This window comes from Nematolebias whitei, chromosome 8 (genome assembly GCF_014905685.2).
Source record: "Nematolebias whitei isolate Nwh7 chromosome 8, NemWhi1, whole genome shotgun sequence".
NCBI classification, from domain to species: domain Eukaryota; kingdom Metazoa; phylum Chordata; class Actinopteri; order Cyprinodontiformes; family Rivulidae; genus Nematolebias; species Nematolebias whitei.
Window position 1 is genome coordinate 25,227,367 of NC_056505.1, and position 15,189 is coordinate 25,242,555.

The window sequence follows — 15,189 nt, forward strand, 5'->3', positions numbered from 1 at the left end:
TGTAAAAAACCTTGTTGTTCCTGTTTTTTGTCATGATCTGTGTCTTTTGTGTTATTTATTTAGTTTTCTGTGATTCTTGTATTTCTTTTACTTGTGTCTAAGCTTCTTCCAGTGTGTTCTCGCCAGTGTGTTCTTAACTCCTGCACCCCCACTCTCACCTGATTCTCATTGTCTTTCTCCAGAAAAGACATTGCCATTGTCTGCCATTAGTGTTTCTTTAAATTCAGTGTCATGTTACTTCCTTGTCCGTGCGTTACGCTGTATAAGCCATTCATGTTTGTTTCCTTCAAGTTTTCCCGATTTTTCTCTTGTGAGTATTGTTGCTGCCTCATCAGTTTTTATTTTTGTTAATAAATTAATTTCTTTATTTTATCTTTGAGTCTTTGAGTTCGGATCTGCATCTTGGGTTCACTATTTTTACCAAACATGGAAGTCTTAACATATACAACAGAGGAGAGGGTGTTTCTGTTAATACGAGATGAGCCATGATGACTAGTGTCATCTCAGTCACATTTAAGTAAAATGAAAAACGAAGCTTTCGAGGATTTTATTAATTGGAAAAAACTGTTTTCAGAATCCCAAGGGAACAGTACTGACTGAGACATGACACATTTCTAATGTAACATTCATAGAGCTGGTGACAAACTGTCAGTGCCATTAAGGTATTTAGAGGTCCTAAGTGGACCCAACAATAAAAAAGTAAAATTAATTAACGTTTTTATAAAATAAATTATGAAAATGATTATGATGAAAATAACCATCGATGGGAGAGCATTAGGAAACCTTGCCCAGAGAAAGAAAACCGGGGCACCTCCAGGCGGGGCGCGGGGGGGGGGGGGGGGGGGGTCTCGTTACCGAGCGCCTTGTGGTCGAGCTTTGGCTCCTGGGGCTTGGCCGGGTCAACCTCAAAGAAAGCTCAAGGGAGCCAGCAACATGTGGGCCCACCACCTGAGGGGAAGTTCGGCAAGATCAGGTGAGATGGATGCCAGGTGGGCCTTCCTTTAGAGGTTTTCCAGACATGTCCCACTGGTAGGATATCCCAGGGTAGACCCAGAAGTGACTGGAGGGATTGTGTACATTCTCTGGCCTGGGAACACCTCGGCGTCCCCCAGAATGAGCTGAAAAGTGTCGCCGGGGAGAGGGATGTCTGAGTTCCTCATTTGGACCTGTTGCCTCTGCGACCCAATTACGGATAAGCGGTAGAAGATGGATAGATGGATAAAATAAATGGAAAAAAATTGCAAGAGCTGCAAATTTATAAATAATGACTGTCAGATAGCCCTGCTCAGATTTTTGACTTTGAGGTTTTTGGATATTTTATTTCCTTGAGAGAATCCCAAAACCATCCATCCATCCATCCATTTTCTTTACCCGTTTATTCCTTTTTGGGTCACGGGGGTCGCTGGTGCCCATGTCCAACAATCACTGTGCGAGGGGCGGGATACACCCTGGACAGGTCGCAAGTCCATCACAGGGCCACATAGAGACAAACAAGACAAACAACCATTCACTCTCTCACTCACACCTAGGGACAATTTAGAGTTACCAATCAGCCTAACATGAATGTTTTTGGACTGTGGGAGGAAACCGGAGTACCCGGAGAAAACCCACGCATGCACGGAGAGAACATGCAAACTCCACCCAGAAAGGCCCCCGGACCGGGATTTGAACCAGGGACCTGCTCGCTGAGAGGCAGCAGCTCTACCAGTTGCGCCACCGTGCTGCCATCCCAAAACATCCCAAAACTAAATTAAATACAAATACAAGTTCAAGTTCAGAAAGCTCAACAAGTCAAGTTTGGAGTTACAGCCAATGGACGTTATTAAACTTTCTCAAAGCTCACAGCAGGTAAAGTAGAGGAACAGCTGCCTTTAGCAACACAGAAAAACAAAACAGGTAAGTATGACATCACAGAATGAATATCAGTGCCTTACTTGAGAAACCATTTAAATAAATACTGGACTTTTTAGTGCCCAACACTCAAACTCAAATTTAACTCAGCACTTTAGAAGTATGGATTTTTATTCTAGTTTTACTGAACGAGTAAATTAAACACCTTCGTTTACTTTTGTCTTGGACTCAGAGAACACACCTGCTCTAATCTCCTTCAAGGGCCCTGCATCCTCCACTTGAAGCAGTGAAATCAGCTCTCGTTGACGTAGTTAAGTGACAAAAGTCGTTAATTTGTTCTCAGAGTAGCGTCATCTGCCACTTCTCGACACAAGTGAACTTTTTCTCACAGGTGTATGCGCCAAGTATTGTGTGATTGGTCAGAATTATGTAGATGTTCGTCAATGTGGAAATGCACTCAGACTTTTAGCTGCATGACTCTTCAAACACGCTAAATTAGTCAACTCCTGGATAGAGATCATGCAGACATTGTGCATGGAGGAGTTTGTCTGCTGAAAAGTGTGGTGCTTTCTTCATGATAGATAAGTGGCCAGACGGCAGATGTGGGCACAGACTGGAAACCCTGGTGGGAAGAAACCTATGCAATGACATATACCGCCATGGGAGGGGTTTTCCAATAGCTCTGCACCCGTATCTTGTGGACTATGAAAGGTGTGTATGAAAATGAACATCCCACAACCACGTGATTGCAAGTAAACTGTTCTGCTTTGGATGGAGTATGCCAGGCCCTTCACCTTAATTCAAAAGGAATCCTACACTCACCAGTGGCATTATAGAGAATAATGTAAAATGTTTCATCCGTCTCGGGTATGTCATCATCTTCAACAGCTACAGATATGTTCTTCATCCATTCTCCCACACCATAAACCAGCAACGTGCCATTACTCAGAACAGTGAGGTCATCTGGTGATGCGTTGCCGTAAGCCACTCGATACATCACTGAAGTCACAAAGTCAGCCCGGCCTGCCCTCAGGACAGTAAAGTTGGCAACGCCTCCTTCATGAACACGCACAATGACTGGCTCTGAGGTGAGCGTGGAAGTGTGGAAAAGGGAAAGAGATGCCACAAAGGAGAGACAGGTGAGTTATTGTAGCTGTGATACTCAAAACGTACTACAGCTGATCAGGTGATCCTTGACTAATTTATTACCTGAAAAGTAAATAGGGTCATCATTCTTATTAATAGATAAAATGGCACTTAGTACGTTTCCCAGTCTTGCTCCTCCTGTTGCATTTGACAGGACGATGGTGAAATTTTCAATGTCTTCTGGAATCTAAAACAACAAAACAAGAAATAATATATAAGAAAAAAAACATAGTTAGGATCACTGAATGTATATACAAGTTCAACTTGATGTTTTACCTCATCAGGTACAGAGAACACGGTGAGGTTTTTCAAGTATTCTCCTTCTTTGAATGTAATGTTGCCACGGAGGGGGGTAACATCTCCGGACAAGGCTGGCTCCATGAACCAAGACACTGACACTTCTTCAAAGTGACCCCTGTTCCTCACTATGTGGTACACAGCTGCAGGAACAGAGAATAGATGAGGTTCAGGGAAAAACATGCACCTTTCTGTCTGATAGCTTTTCATGGTTTTATTAGTACAGTTTTGTAGTTGGTCTTGTTAACAGTAAATGTGATGTATTCAAGATAGTAGGGAATTTTTCAAGACTTTTAGTCTTACAAGTTCATAAAAACACTTAATTCACAAGAATAGAGGGAGCTCAGTTTTTCTTAACATCCATCCATCCATCCATCCATTATCTTTACCCGCTTATTCCATTTTGGGTCACGGGGGTCACTGGTGCCCATGTCCAGCAATCACTGTGTGAGGGGCGGGGTACACCCTGGACGGGTCTCCAGTCCATCACAGGGTCACATAGAGACAAACGAGACAAACAACCATTCACTCTCTCACTCACACCTAGGGACAATTTAGAGTTACCAATCAGCCTAACATGCATGTTTTTGGTCTGTGGGAGGAAACTGGAGTACCCGGAGAAAACCCACGCATGCACGGAGAGAACATGCAAACTCCACCCAGAAGGCCCCTGGACCGGGTTTTGAACCAAGGACCTGCTCGCTGAGGCAGCAGCTCTACCAGTTGCGCCACCATGCTGCTTTTCTTAACATGCACATGACAATTACTGAACAGATGGTGTTGATAGAGTTTACTTGACATAATAAAGAATCTGTATTCCATTTACCCTGATAGATTACATCCCCTTTGCTCTCATTGATGGTCACTGTTAGCCCTGACTTGATGAATTCAATTACCCCAAAGGGGTCGTCGTTTTTCCGTATAGTGATGTTAACTTCTCTATAGTTGCCGAGGCGACTGGGTGGAGTGCTGTAGCTACTGAGTACCACAGAGTACGTCTCGTCCAGCTGCAAACAGGACATTACACAAAAAGATTTCGTAAAATCAAATCAAACACAAACATGTGCATACATACTTAAAATCAAATGTATTAAGTATTTTTTTGCATTTGTATGCTACTGCTGGACTTTGATTTGTTGAGGAAAAAAGTTTACATAATTTTTCATGTTGACAAAATTTGACAACTACAAATAAGATTTAATTATTTATTTATTTCTCACGTTCTTACCTCAGGTACCCCATCAGCTATCGCGACCAGAGCCACTACCACCTCTCTCTCCCCAGGTTTAAACTCCATGATGCCCGTAGCACCGTAGAATTCAGCACTGCCTGAGGGCACTACAGCATATCGTATCAGCTGCTTTAGAAGTTGTCCCTGAGCTCTGACCACGTGCAGCTCCACAGTCTCACCTTCCTTGATTTAAAATGTACAAATATCACAAAACCAGAAAAAAGGATAATATTTCAATGGGCTTAACTTATTCAATCTTGGAAATTATAGATTAATTTTATTCAGTTTTATAATAATTTATAAAAACAAACACAAAAGACAGCTCTACAACTATGATTTTTTTTTTCTAATGGCATTTGAGATATATATTTTTTTAATAATATATTTCATGTATTTGTACAAATGTGAAAGTTTAGGGAAAAATAGCAAGAGGTTAAACATGTTTGAAAATCAAAACACAAAATCTCAGCTGTAATTATGGTAAATTAATTGCAAATCAAAAGGGATACAGCAAAGTCACATATTGCTTACATAATGCCCAACAGTCCTGTAAATGTCTGTTAAACACTGTGACCTTGATTGACTGCAGTGCAGTCTTTTTGTTACTGTGTTAGACTTTAACTCACATTTATGAACCAGGGACCTCTGGAGAACTGCGAGAACTCAAACACTCCTCCTGGGTCATCGTTCTCCATGATAACAATTCCTCTGCTGGTAAAGCCAGCTTTCAGGATCTGATTCTCAACATTACTCCTAGAACACACAATCACAAGCACACCCAGAAAAGCAGAATTAGGTACATGCACATATAAGAGAAAATGTACAGTAGAGTTTATTTAATCTATCCGTTCTTGAGCTGCTTTTAGTAAAAGCATGGAAAACTAATAAACATCAGGTTGGAATTGTAGTGACTCTCTCGTGGCAGTTTGTTGAACTTCTGCTTCAGCTGAGGGTTTTCAAACACAGCAACTTTCAGCAACAATAGTAACAATGGGTCAACTTGAATTTCTTAATGCATTCCTTGTATTATCTGATGCACATTCATAAACACCATACGCTCAACTCCTGCTGTTTAAACCACTTTTAATAACAATGCCAATCAACTGTGTGTCTGCATCTATAAACTCCACAGGGGTGTGTGTGTGTGTGTGTGTGTGTATGTGTGTATGCTGAGAAAATTGGAGCCAAGCAAGCAGCAAGCATAATATAACAGGCATTACAAAGAAACGGCGTACAAAAACGTATTGAAGCACTTCAGTCACAGCAAAGGAGCTGCACGCATAAAAACACAAACATCTTTAAAAGGCAATGCAATCAAGGCTGGTTAATTTGGAGCAACAACACATTAAGAAGGTGCTCTATTTATGCTCCCAGTGAAAAAAAAACTCTCCTTTTTATTCACTTTTTGCAGAAACCCCACTGCCTAACTCAATCCACGTCCCCCTTATCCCTGTTTCTAAACCTAGAAGTGGGCACTTCTCCAAAAAACAAGGACCTGATTCAAGTCACACAAAAGCCCCAGGTTCACTACACTCTCCACTTACCCAAAGTACAATGTAAAGTGTGCAGCCTCCACCCTGCAGTGGAGGAGTGGGATTGAGAGAAAGTCACAGTTCTCATAAGAACAGATGAAGCTCCCATCATGCCCCACAGCCCCAAACACTCAATATAAATTATTTTAAAATCACAACACAGACATCTAGATGTTATATGAAACTTATTGTGTGGGTCCGAGGCACCTCAATGACGAATAATAACAATGACATGTACACAGCTATAACTTCTACCTACCTATCTAGAGTGAGCAGTAAGGTTTCGTTAACTTCAGGGATATCGTCAGCCATGACAGTGAGATTGATGAAGGCATCACTCTGCTTGGAGAGGAAGACAATGGAGCCATTAAATGGCCTCAGGTCATTAACTGTGACATCCTCACGATTAGCTCCAGTCGGTTGAAGACTCCAGAACACCACAGCCTGACCATCTGTCCCATCCCGCCGCAGAGGGAGGCTAATCTGCACCAAAGATCAATAAAATAATACATGCTGACATACATAATGCTAAATATATAAATGCTGAACCATGTTTTAAAAGTTTCAGGAAAAAAAATAGACAATGGAAACTTGTTTATGTGGCATTGCAAAACTGATTGTACAAGCATGACTTACCATGGTTGCGTTGCTGTCCTCTGGTTCAAAAAGCACCACTGTGGTGTTACTTATGAAGCCAATTTCACCATTAGCAATGTCAGGGGTGACAGTCAACGTCAGGTTTAGAGGTCCCCCAAATCTTGGGCTGTTTGATGGAATGGCTGGGCTGATATCAACCAGCTCCAGTGTATTCAGCTGGAAACAGATGAAACAGAAAGCTAAGATAATTGAGTACTAGTATGTTCCTGTAATAATTGGTTCATTAAAGATGATTGTTTCTGTCTGAGTATTTTTGAAGTGTACCCTAATCACCTTTTTGATACGTGTGTAACTATATGGTAAAGTACTGAAGCTCACACAAATGTGTGACTTATTGTGGTTTTAAAGACTGCCAAGAAGGCTTTTCTTGTACCTTTTGCTTGCTTTAAGTGCTAGCTGATGTTTGTTTGGACAGTTGGGTAAATCCCATAGAACTATGCCAAACCTGAGTGCCAATGTCAAACCATTCACACATGCAAATGAGGCACTTAGACTTTGTATAGCACTAATTTAGTTAGAAGTGCCAACACAGACAGAATAATGCATCTTTTTTTAAATGTGCTAACAAAATGTTGCCACTGAATTGCAATGTTTCCAGGCTGTAATTACCTGTATTAAGAAGTGAGCTCCATTTTGAAGAAAGGCATCATTTCTGATGGGCAGTATGACATGGACCATCCTCTCACGGGAAAACATGACATTAACAGGTCTGCTAACGTTCAGAACCTGGTCACGGGCCAGTTCTGGGTCTATTGGACCAGCAGGAATGTAGAGGGCAGTAAGAACCATAGTCACATCACCCAGTATACCGCCATCTCGTACAAAATTAAGTGACAGGAATCTGCCATCAGGTTCACTATGAATGCTCTGCTCCTTGTCTGGGTTGAACCGAAAAAGTCCATAGACATCATCACTGTCCTGGATGTAAAACACCATCTTTGGGAAACAATAAAGCAAAATAAGACAAAGAATGGTAAAATACAAATAATGGGAAAAAATACACATAAAATACAATTTGTAAAACAAGTAGTGACAAAGGCCTATTTGCTTATGCAGTGAGTTTTAAATGGAAAGCTCTTCATGATATAAGAAGTTAATAAAAACGAAATGACAGATTTATCACACATCACATTGGAATATGTATTTGTGTTTGCTGTGTTCTTAGGTTTGCACAGTGAATTTATTCGTTCAACCTTTATTTATACAGGTTAGTCTCATTGAGCCTCGGGGACTCATTTACAAGAGAGACTTGTTTGTATGGTATGGTTTCGCTTTGATGAACTTGCTTTTTTTTTTTTTTGGGGCAAAAGAATAGGGCAGCACCGTGGCGCAACTGGCAGAGCTGCTGCCTCTCAGCGAGAAGGTCCTTGGTTCAAACCCCAGTCCAGGGGCCTTCTGGGTGGAGTTTGCATGTTCTCTCCGTGCATGTGTGGGTTTTCTCCGGGTGCTCCGGTTTCCTCCCACAGACCAAAAACATGCATGTTAGGCTGATTGGTAACTCTAAATTGTCCCTAGGTGTGAGTGAGAGAGTGAATGGTTGTTTGTCTCGTTTGTCTCTATGTGGCCCTGTGATGGACTTGCGACCCGTCCAGGGTGTACCCCGCCCCTCACACAGTGATTGCTGGACATGGGCACCAGCGACCCCCGTGACCCAAAATGGAATAAACGGGTAAAGATAATGGATGGATGGATGGATGGATGGATGGATGGGCAAAAGAATACATTTATATGCCATTGTGTTGCTGTTATTACTTCTTGTTACTAGAGTTCAAGGTTGTGACAGCATAGGACAGAAGAGACTGGATAAATAACAATTATATACAGAAGAGACAACACAGTATTGTGTTCTGAAATGGTGTCTGGCATAATGGCACACTTGCTTTTATAATGTTAGTAATTTTAACTGTCCTCTCCTGTTTTCCTTACAACTGTCACAACAAAATTGGCAATGAGGATGAGTACTTCAGTACTGAGTCCACCCTCTTTCCTTCATCAGGCTGTTGAGCCTCCTTAACTTTTTCCAATATGGTGGAAAATATTTTACAACTACAAACTTGTCATAAATGCATAAATGCATAGAAGACTAATGATTTGAGGCAACATGATGTGCAATTTTATTAGGCTGATTGATTAGACAGCTCTGCCCCCTCCTATCTCGCTGATCTGCTGCAGCCATATGTCCCACAAGGCTCTCTGAGGTCATCAGATCAGATGTTTCTATTGGTTCCAGGAACCTGTCTTAATCTCAGAGGTGACAGGGCTTTCTCTGTTGCAGGTCCAAAACTGTGGAATGACTTACCACTACATGTCAGGCAGGCTCTCTCTCTCACACTATTTTTAAGTCTCTCTTTAAAACCCACTTTTATTCTTTGGCTTTTGACACTGTGTAAATTGTTTTTAACTTGTTTGTATTCTACATTGTTAATCATTTAGTTATTATCTTCTTCCATTTGGATCTATGTATTTTTTGTTGTGTACTTTGCTTGTTTGTTTCTGCTGTACAGCACTTTGGTTGGCCTTGTTGCTGTTTTAAGTACTTTATAAATAAAGTGGTACGTTACGGTACAGTATGGTATGGTAGACTGCTTGGGTCCAGAAGGACATTGTTGGTTCTACACACTTCCAGAACAATGTGCAACATTTGATGATGGTATGGCTGCACTTGAAAGACTTTTTTTTTCCAAGTTAATGTACTGGCGTGCAGACACAAAACATAGAAGAGAAACTGCAAGCCAGTATACGCATGTTGCAGAGCTGAGAGCTTTAGCTGCACTGTGTGGTTTTAGATGGATGGAAAATGAATCTATAAGAGATCAGCTAATTTCTAAAGTTTATCTCAATGCTGTGAAGGATGATACCACTGAAGGAGGACCTCACACTGAAAAAAGCTCTACCCATGGCAGCATTTGTTAAAAAGGCTACAGTGTTCTCCTTTGTGAGCACAGTCATACCGACACCTGTACAGGACTTAGATGCCGTGCTTATTTCTGAGTGAAAAAAGGAGTACAAACAGCTCAAACATGTACTACAAAAGAGACTGTGTTGGTAGAAATAATAAAGATACAGAAAAAGCACAGCAACATTGTGTTTTGAAATAGCATCTAGATTAACGGCACACTTGCAGAAATAGTTTGTAAGTTTGTCATCATCTCCTATTTTATTACAACCACCACAACAGCACTCCCTGTTTTTGAATGGCTAACACTGATTTTTATTTAAAGAAGGAAACACGAGAGGTGATGAACTGAGCAAGGAAAGAAAAGTTTAGTCTAAAAGCAGTAAAAAACAGAGCTGTGAGGAGCTATCTTTAGAAACACTACCTCTCTAATTAACTCTGCTGTAACTCCAAGCATAGTTTCCATAAGTGTTAAAATGTGGCACAGTCATTCATTTCCCTGGAAACTACGTTTGTCACGTGGCTGTCTACAATCAAAACAGCTTATATGAAGCGCACTTGTAAATTTGTGTTAAGGTTTAACACAATTAGCTGTATAATTATCAGTTATTTGTTGAAAAATCTCTACAAAGACAAACTGATTTGGTCCGATGGCAAACACACACTTACAACCCAGAGATTTGATGTGCGCCTGTATTTTGCCTTGAAAACAAACAAGGCTCAGATATGCACACTTTCACACATAACCCAGAGGCTTGGTCAGAGATGGAAGTGATAAAAGCCTGTCATCACTTCACCCAGCTTAAAACAAGAAAGCACTCAGTCCTCACACACCAAGTGCGCCTGCTGTTTCCTCTTTGTTTTGATTTAGCCACATTAAAGAAGCACCCACAGAGCAAAGTTGTGCATCGTGGGGTCAACTTTTGCAGAATGTGCCAAGTTTGCACATACAGCTTATATTAGGTCTGACACAAACTCACACACATGCTTAACACATGTCACTAAAGGGTGTGTTCCCTAACAAGTGCAGCCATTTTTCTTCTTATAAACTCAAAAAACACTGAGAACATAATTTCTTAACTAACCTGCATAGGTTCGTTGACCTCTGCGTTTCCAGTTACGGTGTTGGGCAGCAGTTTAAAAACAAAGGCCTCTGCTTCTTCCGGTTTATCATCGGCCACAATGTTTATTGAAATCACAGCAGTCACCTGACCAGCAGCAAATTTTACTATTCCAGCCTGAGGTGTTAAGTCATCCGACACTGGAGAGGGATCACTGGAGTTTCTGCTGATAGACCAGTTGGTGGACACGGCACCGTAGCTTCCTCCATTTCTTACAATAACGATGCCATCAAACCTGGAGGGGCAATAATCAAAAACGTAAATAATTTCTCTTTTCTTTTTGATGCATTTGATATTACAATTTGTAATGCATGTATAATTAGTCTACCTCTTTGTCACATCTTCGTTGATGCTGATTGGCTGAATAAGAGCGCTGCTGCTAATGGACAGGACTCCATAAGGCTTATCATTGGGCTCAATAGTTACCAGCACTGCGCTGGGTGATACCAACACAGCATCTCCTCTGATCGTCTCCTCCAAGAGGACTACATGAAAGGATTCTGCAATTTCTGGTATAACATCATCAGTGATGTTAAAGAGAAGTCTGGCTTTGTAGACAAATGGAGGGAATGTGATGCTTCTGACAGGCTGCATGTCTACAAAATCCACAGACGGAGTTGCGCTGCCCAGTCCTTCACCACTCACTACAGTGTAATCCACAGACACCTAAAGAGTACAAAGTCCACATGATCCATTTAAGTTTCTGCATCAGACATGTTGCTTGGGTTAAGTTGAACATAATGAATGTGGAAAGAAAAAGGCATACCTGAGTGTCAAGAGAACCAATGAGTGGCCCATCCTCTGTCATCTGGCCCCGGGTCAGGTTGAGTGCAATGACCCCCACAGACTCTGACACAGCCATGACTGCAAGGGAAAACCGCAGAGGGCTGTCATTTGGACGGATCCGCAGTTGGACACTGCTGCGATTGGGGCTGAGAAGGGCTCCACCAGCCACACCAGTAAGCTTGACTGAAAACACTTCATCATTCTCCGGGATCTGGTTCGCAGAAAAACAATAAGATAAGAAAATCTACCTGACCTGATATATTTCTCTGTCAAATTCAGTTTTATGAATCCAAAAGCTTATGTCCAAAATTACAAAGCTAGCATGTGTATTCTAATCAATGAAGCTTAAGCACTGTTGAGGTCAGGCCAGCTGAATTTTGACCTTTAATGATAATCAATTTTAAAGTCAAGGCATAATATTACACATTACATCATTTTAACTCTATACAGTCACATGACCATCCAAAAAATGTTTTAAGACATTAAAGTACAGATATAAACAAACCTGAGAAGTTAAAACAGAACGTGAGCCATTCTATTTGTTACCTGGTCATCTTTAATGAGGATGCTGACGTTCACTGCAGCCTGACCTACAGGGATAGTGATGTTCCCTCTATCTGGACTGAGATCATCAGTAGCAGGATTTGGACCATCAGAAATCTGGAGGAATGGGAATAGAAGGAACTTTGGTACACTTTCATGCTGAAAGTGGACTTTTAGTTGTGACAAAATGTGCTACATTTTCTCTTCACCTCAAAGTTCACAGTCACGGTCCCATAGGTTCCTTTTTCTCTGACTATGGTTAAAGGCACATAAAGATTCCTTCCTCTCGGTTCATCAACAACTATCTCCTCAGTCTGACAAGAAGACAAAAATACTCCAATCAGTTCAATCTAAACAATTTTCTATATATTTTCTCTATATGCAGTACACAAAGTGAATAGACACTATAAGTGTAGGGTTTCTTACTGAGTTGAAGGCAATGATTCCAAAGGCGTTGTCATTGGACAGGATGGTAATTGTTGCCCTGTTCGGTGCTCCCAGTACCACCCCATTAGAGGAACTCTGGGAAGAAGTTCACAGTATTTACATTTATGCCCTTAATCCTTCCTCTCCAAGACTTAATGCTGACATTCCTGCTCATATGAAAGGCGAGTGTGTCTGTTTTGTCTACTGTCTACATTTCATTCTAGTGAACACTCTGAATAGCCCTGATGAGAGGGCACAAAGACAGGAAGTTATGGTTTTTGGTTCACTGCTCTGTCAGGTTATCTCTCCATAGGGCATCTCTTCAGAAATTGTGCTTTGCTCCATCATTTGGCACTAAAACCCACCAAACTTAGAAATTAGTTGTACCTTAATTCACACGGTGATGTCATTAGGCCTATAGTGTGATTTTAGGTATGTCTTACTTAATGTTTTTGTTTAAAAACATAAATAGACATTTTAACTGATGGAAGTTGACCAGGTTTTAACAAGCAAGCTTAAAGTGGTTTTGTTAACATCTTTTGGACAATCTTGATTTGGTGTCTCCAGCGGCTGAGTTTTTTAACTTGCATATGTTTAAACAAAAACTTCCCAAATTCTCTTGAAATCTACAAATATCCTGTCAAACGATAAACAGTAAACATACAGTCATACACGTCAGTCTTGTGAGATAAACAGAAACATTACATAAATTGGTCAAAACGAATATTCTCAGCCAAACCACAGGAGTTTGTATATGAATGTTAAGGCATGAGCTGAAGAAAATAACTATTGAGAACATATTTGGACTTCTTATCCAACTCATCGTTACAATCAAACTGATTTTTAACCATATTTTTTTTATGTTGTAACAGAGATTTTCTTCTGATGCTGAAGCCTTGTCATGTCAACTCAAAGACACAAAATCCACATGTTCTGTCAAAGTCAAGTCACTGACTGAGCCATTCATATACACACATTACGCTGCCCAGATACATACATTTATCATAACAGAAAAACACAAATGAGCTTACTAAAGGTCAGCTGTATATCACAATCTATTACTGTAACTGTAACTTTTATATTTTAATGCACCTGTTAAGATTTACCGCAATGAAGAATATATTTTTTGCAAGTAAAACAAATTAAGAACAATATTTTTTTATTGTAACATATTTTCCTGCCAGAAATGGTGCAGGAAACCAGAGCAACCCCTTTATTTCTCACGTCTCGCTTCATCTCTGACATGTTTTGGAGTGCACATCCATCCTTTGGACAGCCTTTTGGTAAACTGATAGGTCAACATTCAGCTTGAGCTTTGTCTCTGCTGTAGTGTCAACATAGGCTAAGAGGTATTTCACTTTGGTAGCAGGCTGAATACAAGCTTTTGCTGCTGGATTTTAACCAGATGTTATTGTGTCATCAAATTTAAAACAACTGGGAATGTGTCTTTTGTTGCTGTAGTAAACATAGTAGTACATAGCTCACATATAGTGCTTATAGTGGACAACAGTGATGTATAATAACCTTTATCTTGGGTTTTTTACTGAGGGGGAGACAACATAACAAGCCCCCCCCCCCCCCCCCCAACATACACACACACCAATCTCATCAATCAAACCTGACAGCTAAACTAAAGGCTTAACGAAACCATGGAGATTGTCTCTCAGTGTGAGGCATCCTGTGCCGTGATAGTAATTTGAGTTTACAGCATAAACTAACTGAAAACGCTTTCAAAACATTAAATTGTTCAAATCCATGCCATTTAGTGCATTTCAGAAAAGTAACTTAATTACTTCAGAGTCCATGCTCAATAACCCAGGTATAAAATCCAACAATGTTCAGTCAGGTCATCTGGATGGTTTATTTTTTGTGCTGCAACGTTTTGTCCTTCATCCATCATACTTCTTCAATCTGATGAGCCACCAAACAAAACAGATTCTCCATCAACAGCATATTCCAAAGTGGAAAAAAAAGTTTGCTGGCACTAAAATGGCCTCTGGGGCACGCCTTCTACTCCGGAGCCTGCCCTCTCCCTCTTCAACCCCTCTGAGACAGTCATGTCAAAGTGGTTCAAAACACCAAAATTCATGCTCAGTAATCCAGGTATAAAATCCAACAAAGGGTGGGCCCCGGAGGAGAAGGCGTACCCCAGAGGCCATTTTAGCGCCAGTAAACTGTTTTTTCCCACTTTGGAGTATGCTGTTAGTGGAGAATTGGTTTTGTATGGTGGTTCCTCAGATTGAAGAAGTCTGTTGGATGATGGACAAAAAGTCTCAGCACAAAAATAAACTGTCCAGATGACCTGACTGAACATTGTTGGGTTAACTTAATTACCGTATATGCTTAAAAAATAATAGTTTCTCCGACTTATTTTATCATACAAAAGGAAAATCTTTAAGTCAAAACCTAGCATTGTTTTGAGAAATGCATGTCACCCAATACCTTTCAAATCAACCTTTTGGCCCACATTATCTCGTGTTTAAAAGGGAGTTGTAGGCACACTCCCTGAGTTATAGCCATTTTTGTGTTAGCCATATTGAAGTGGGTTGGCTCCAAAAGTTAATCTGTTGTAGATGTACATCCAGTGATTATTTCCTGAATTTCATTAGAAATTTTGAGATAGTTTGCTTGGAGTAGAGCTGTTATTTCTAACCCAGGCCCCAAGCCCGGCCCCAAGCCCGGCCCCAAGCCCGGCCCCAAGCC

The 15,189-nt window shown here is 40.8% G+C and overlaps 1 protein-coding gene across 1 annotated transcript in view; it reads right to left on the reverse strand.

Annotated features, from left to right (window-relative positions):
• adgrv1 (adhesion G protein-coupled receptor V1) overlaps positions 1–15,189 on the reverse strand; it is a 127,286-nt gene that overhangs the window by 93,488 nt on the left and 18,609 nt on the right. The window contains exons 4-18 of the mRNA XM_037680666.1: positions 12,487–12,582; positions 12,270–12,374; positions 12,064–12,177; positions 11,498–11,728; positions 11,060–11,397; positions 10,696–10,966; positions 7,324–7,650; positions 6,694–6,870; positions 6,317–6,540; positions 5,152–5,278; positions 4,523–4,708; positions 4,121–4,301; positions 3,274–3,437; positions 3,061–3,184; positions 2,674–2,934 (exon numbers count right to left, since the gene is read on the reverse strand). Of these exons, the coding sequence (XP_037536594.1) occupies positions 2,674–2,934; positions 3,061–3,184; positions 3,274–3,437; positions 4,121–4,301; positions 4,523–4,708; positions 5,152–5,278; positions 6,317–6,540; positions 6,694–6,870; positions 7,324–7,650; positions 10,696–10,966; positions 11,060–11,397; positions 11,498–11,728; positions 12,064–12,177; positions 12,270–12,374; positions 12,487–12,582 (2,926 nt within the window). The remainder of the gene's footprint in view (positions 1–2,673; positions 2,935–3,060; positions 3,185–3,273; positions 3,438–4,120; positions 4,302–4,522; positions 4,709–5,151; positions 5,279–6,316; positions 6,541–6,693; positions 6,871–7,323; positions 7,651–10,695; positions 10,967–11,059; positions 11,398–11,497; positions 11,729–12,063; positions 12,178–12,269; positions 12,375–12,486; positions 12,583–15,189) is intronic.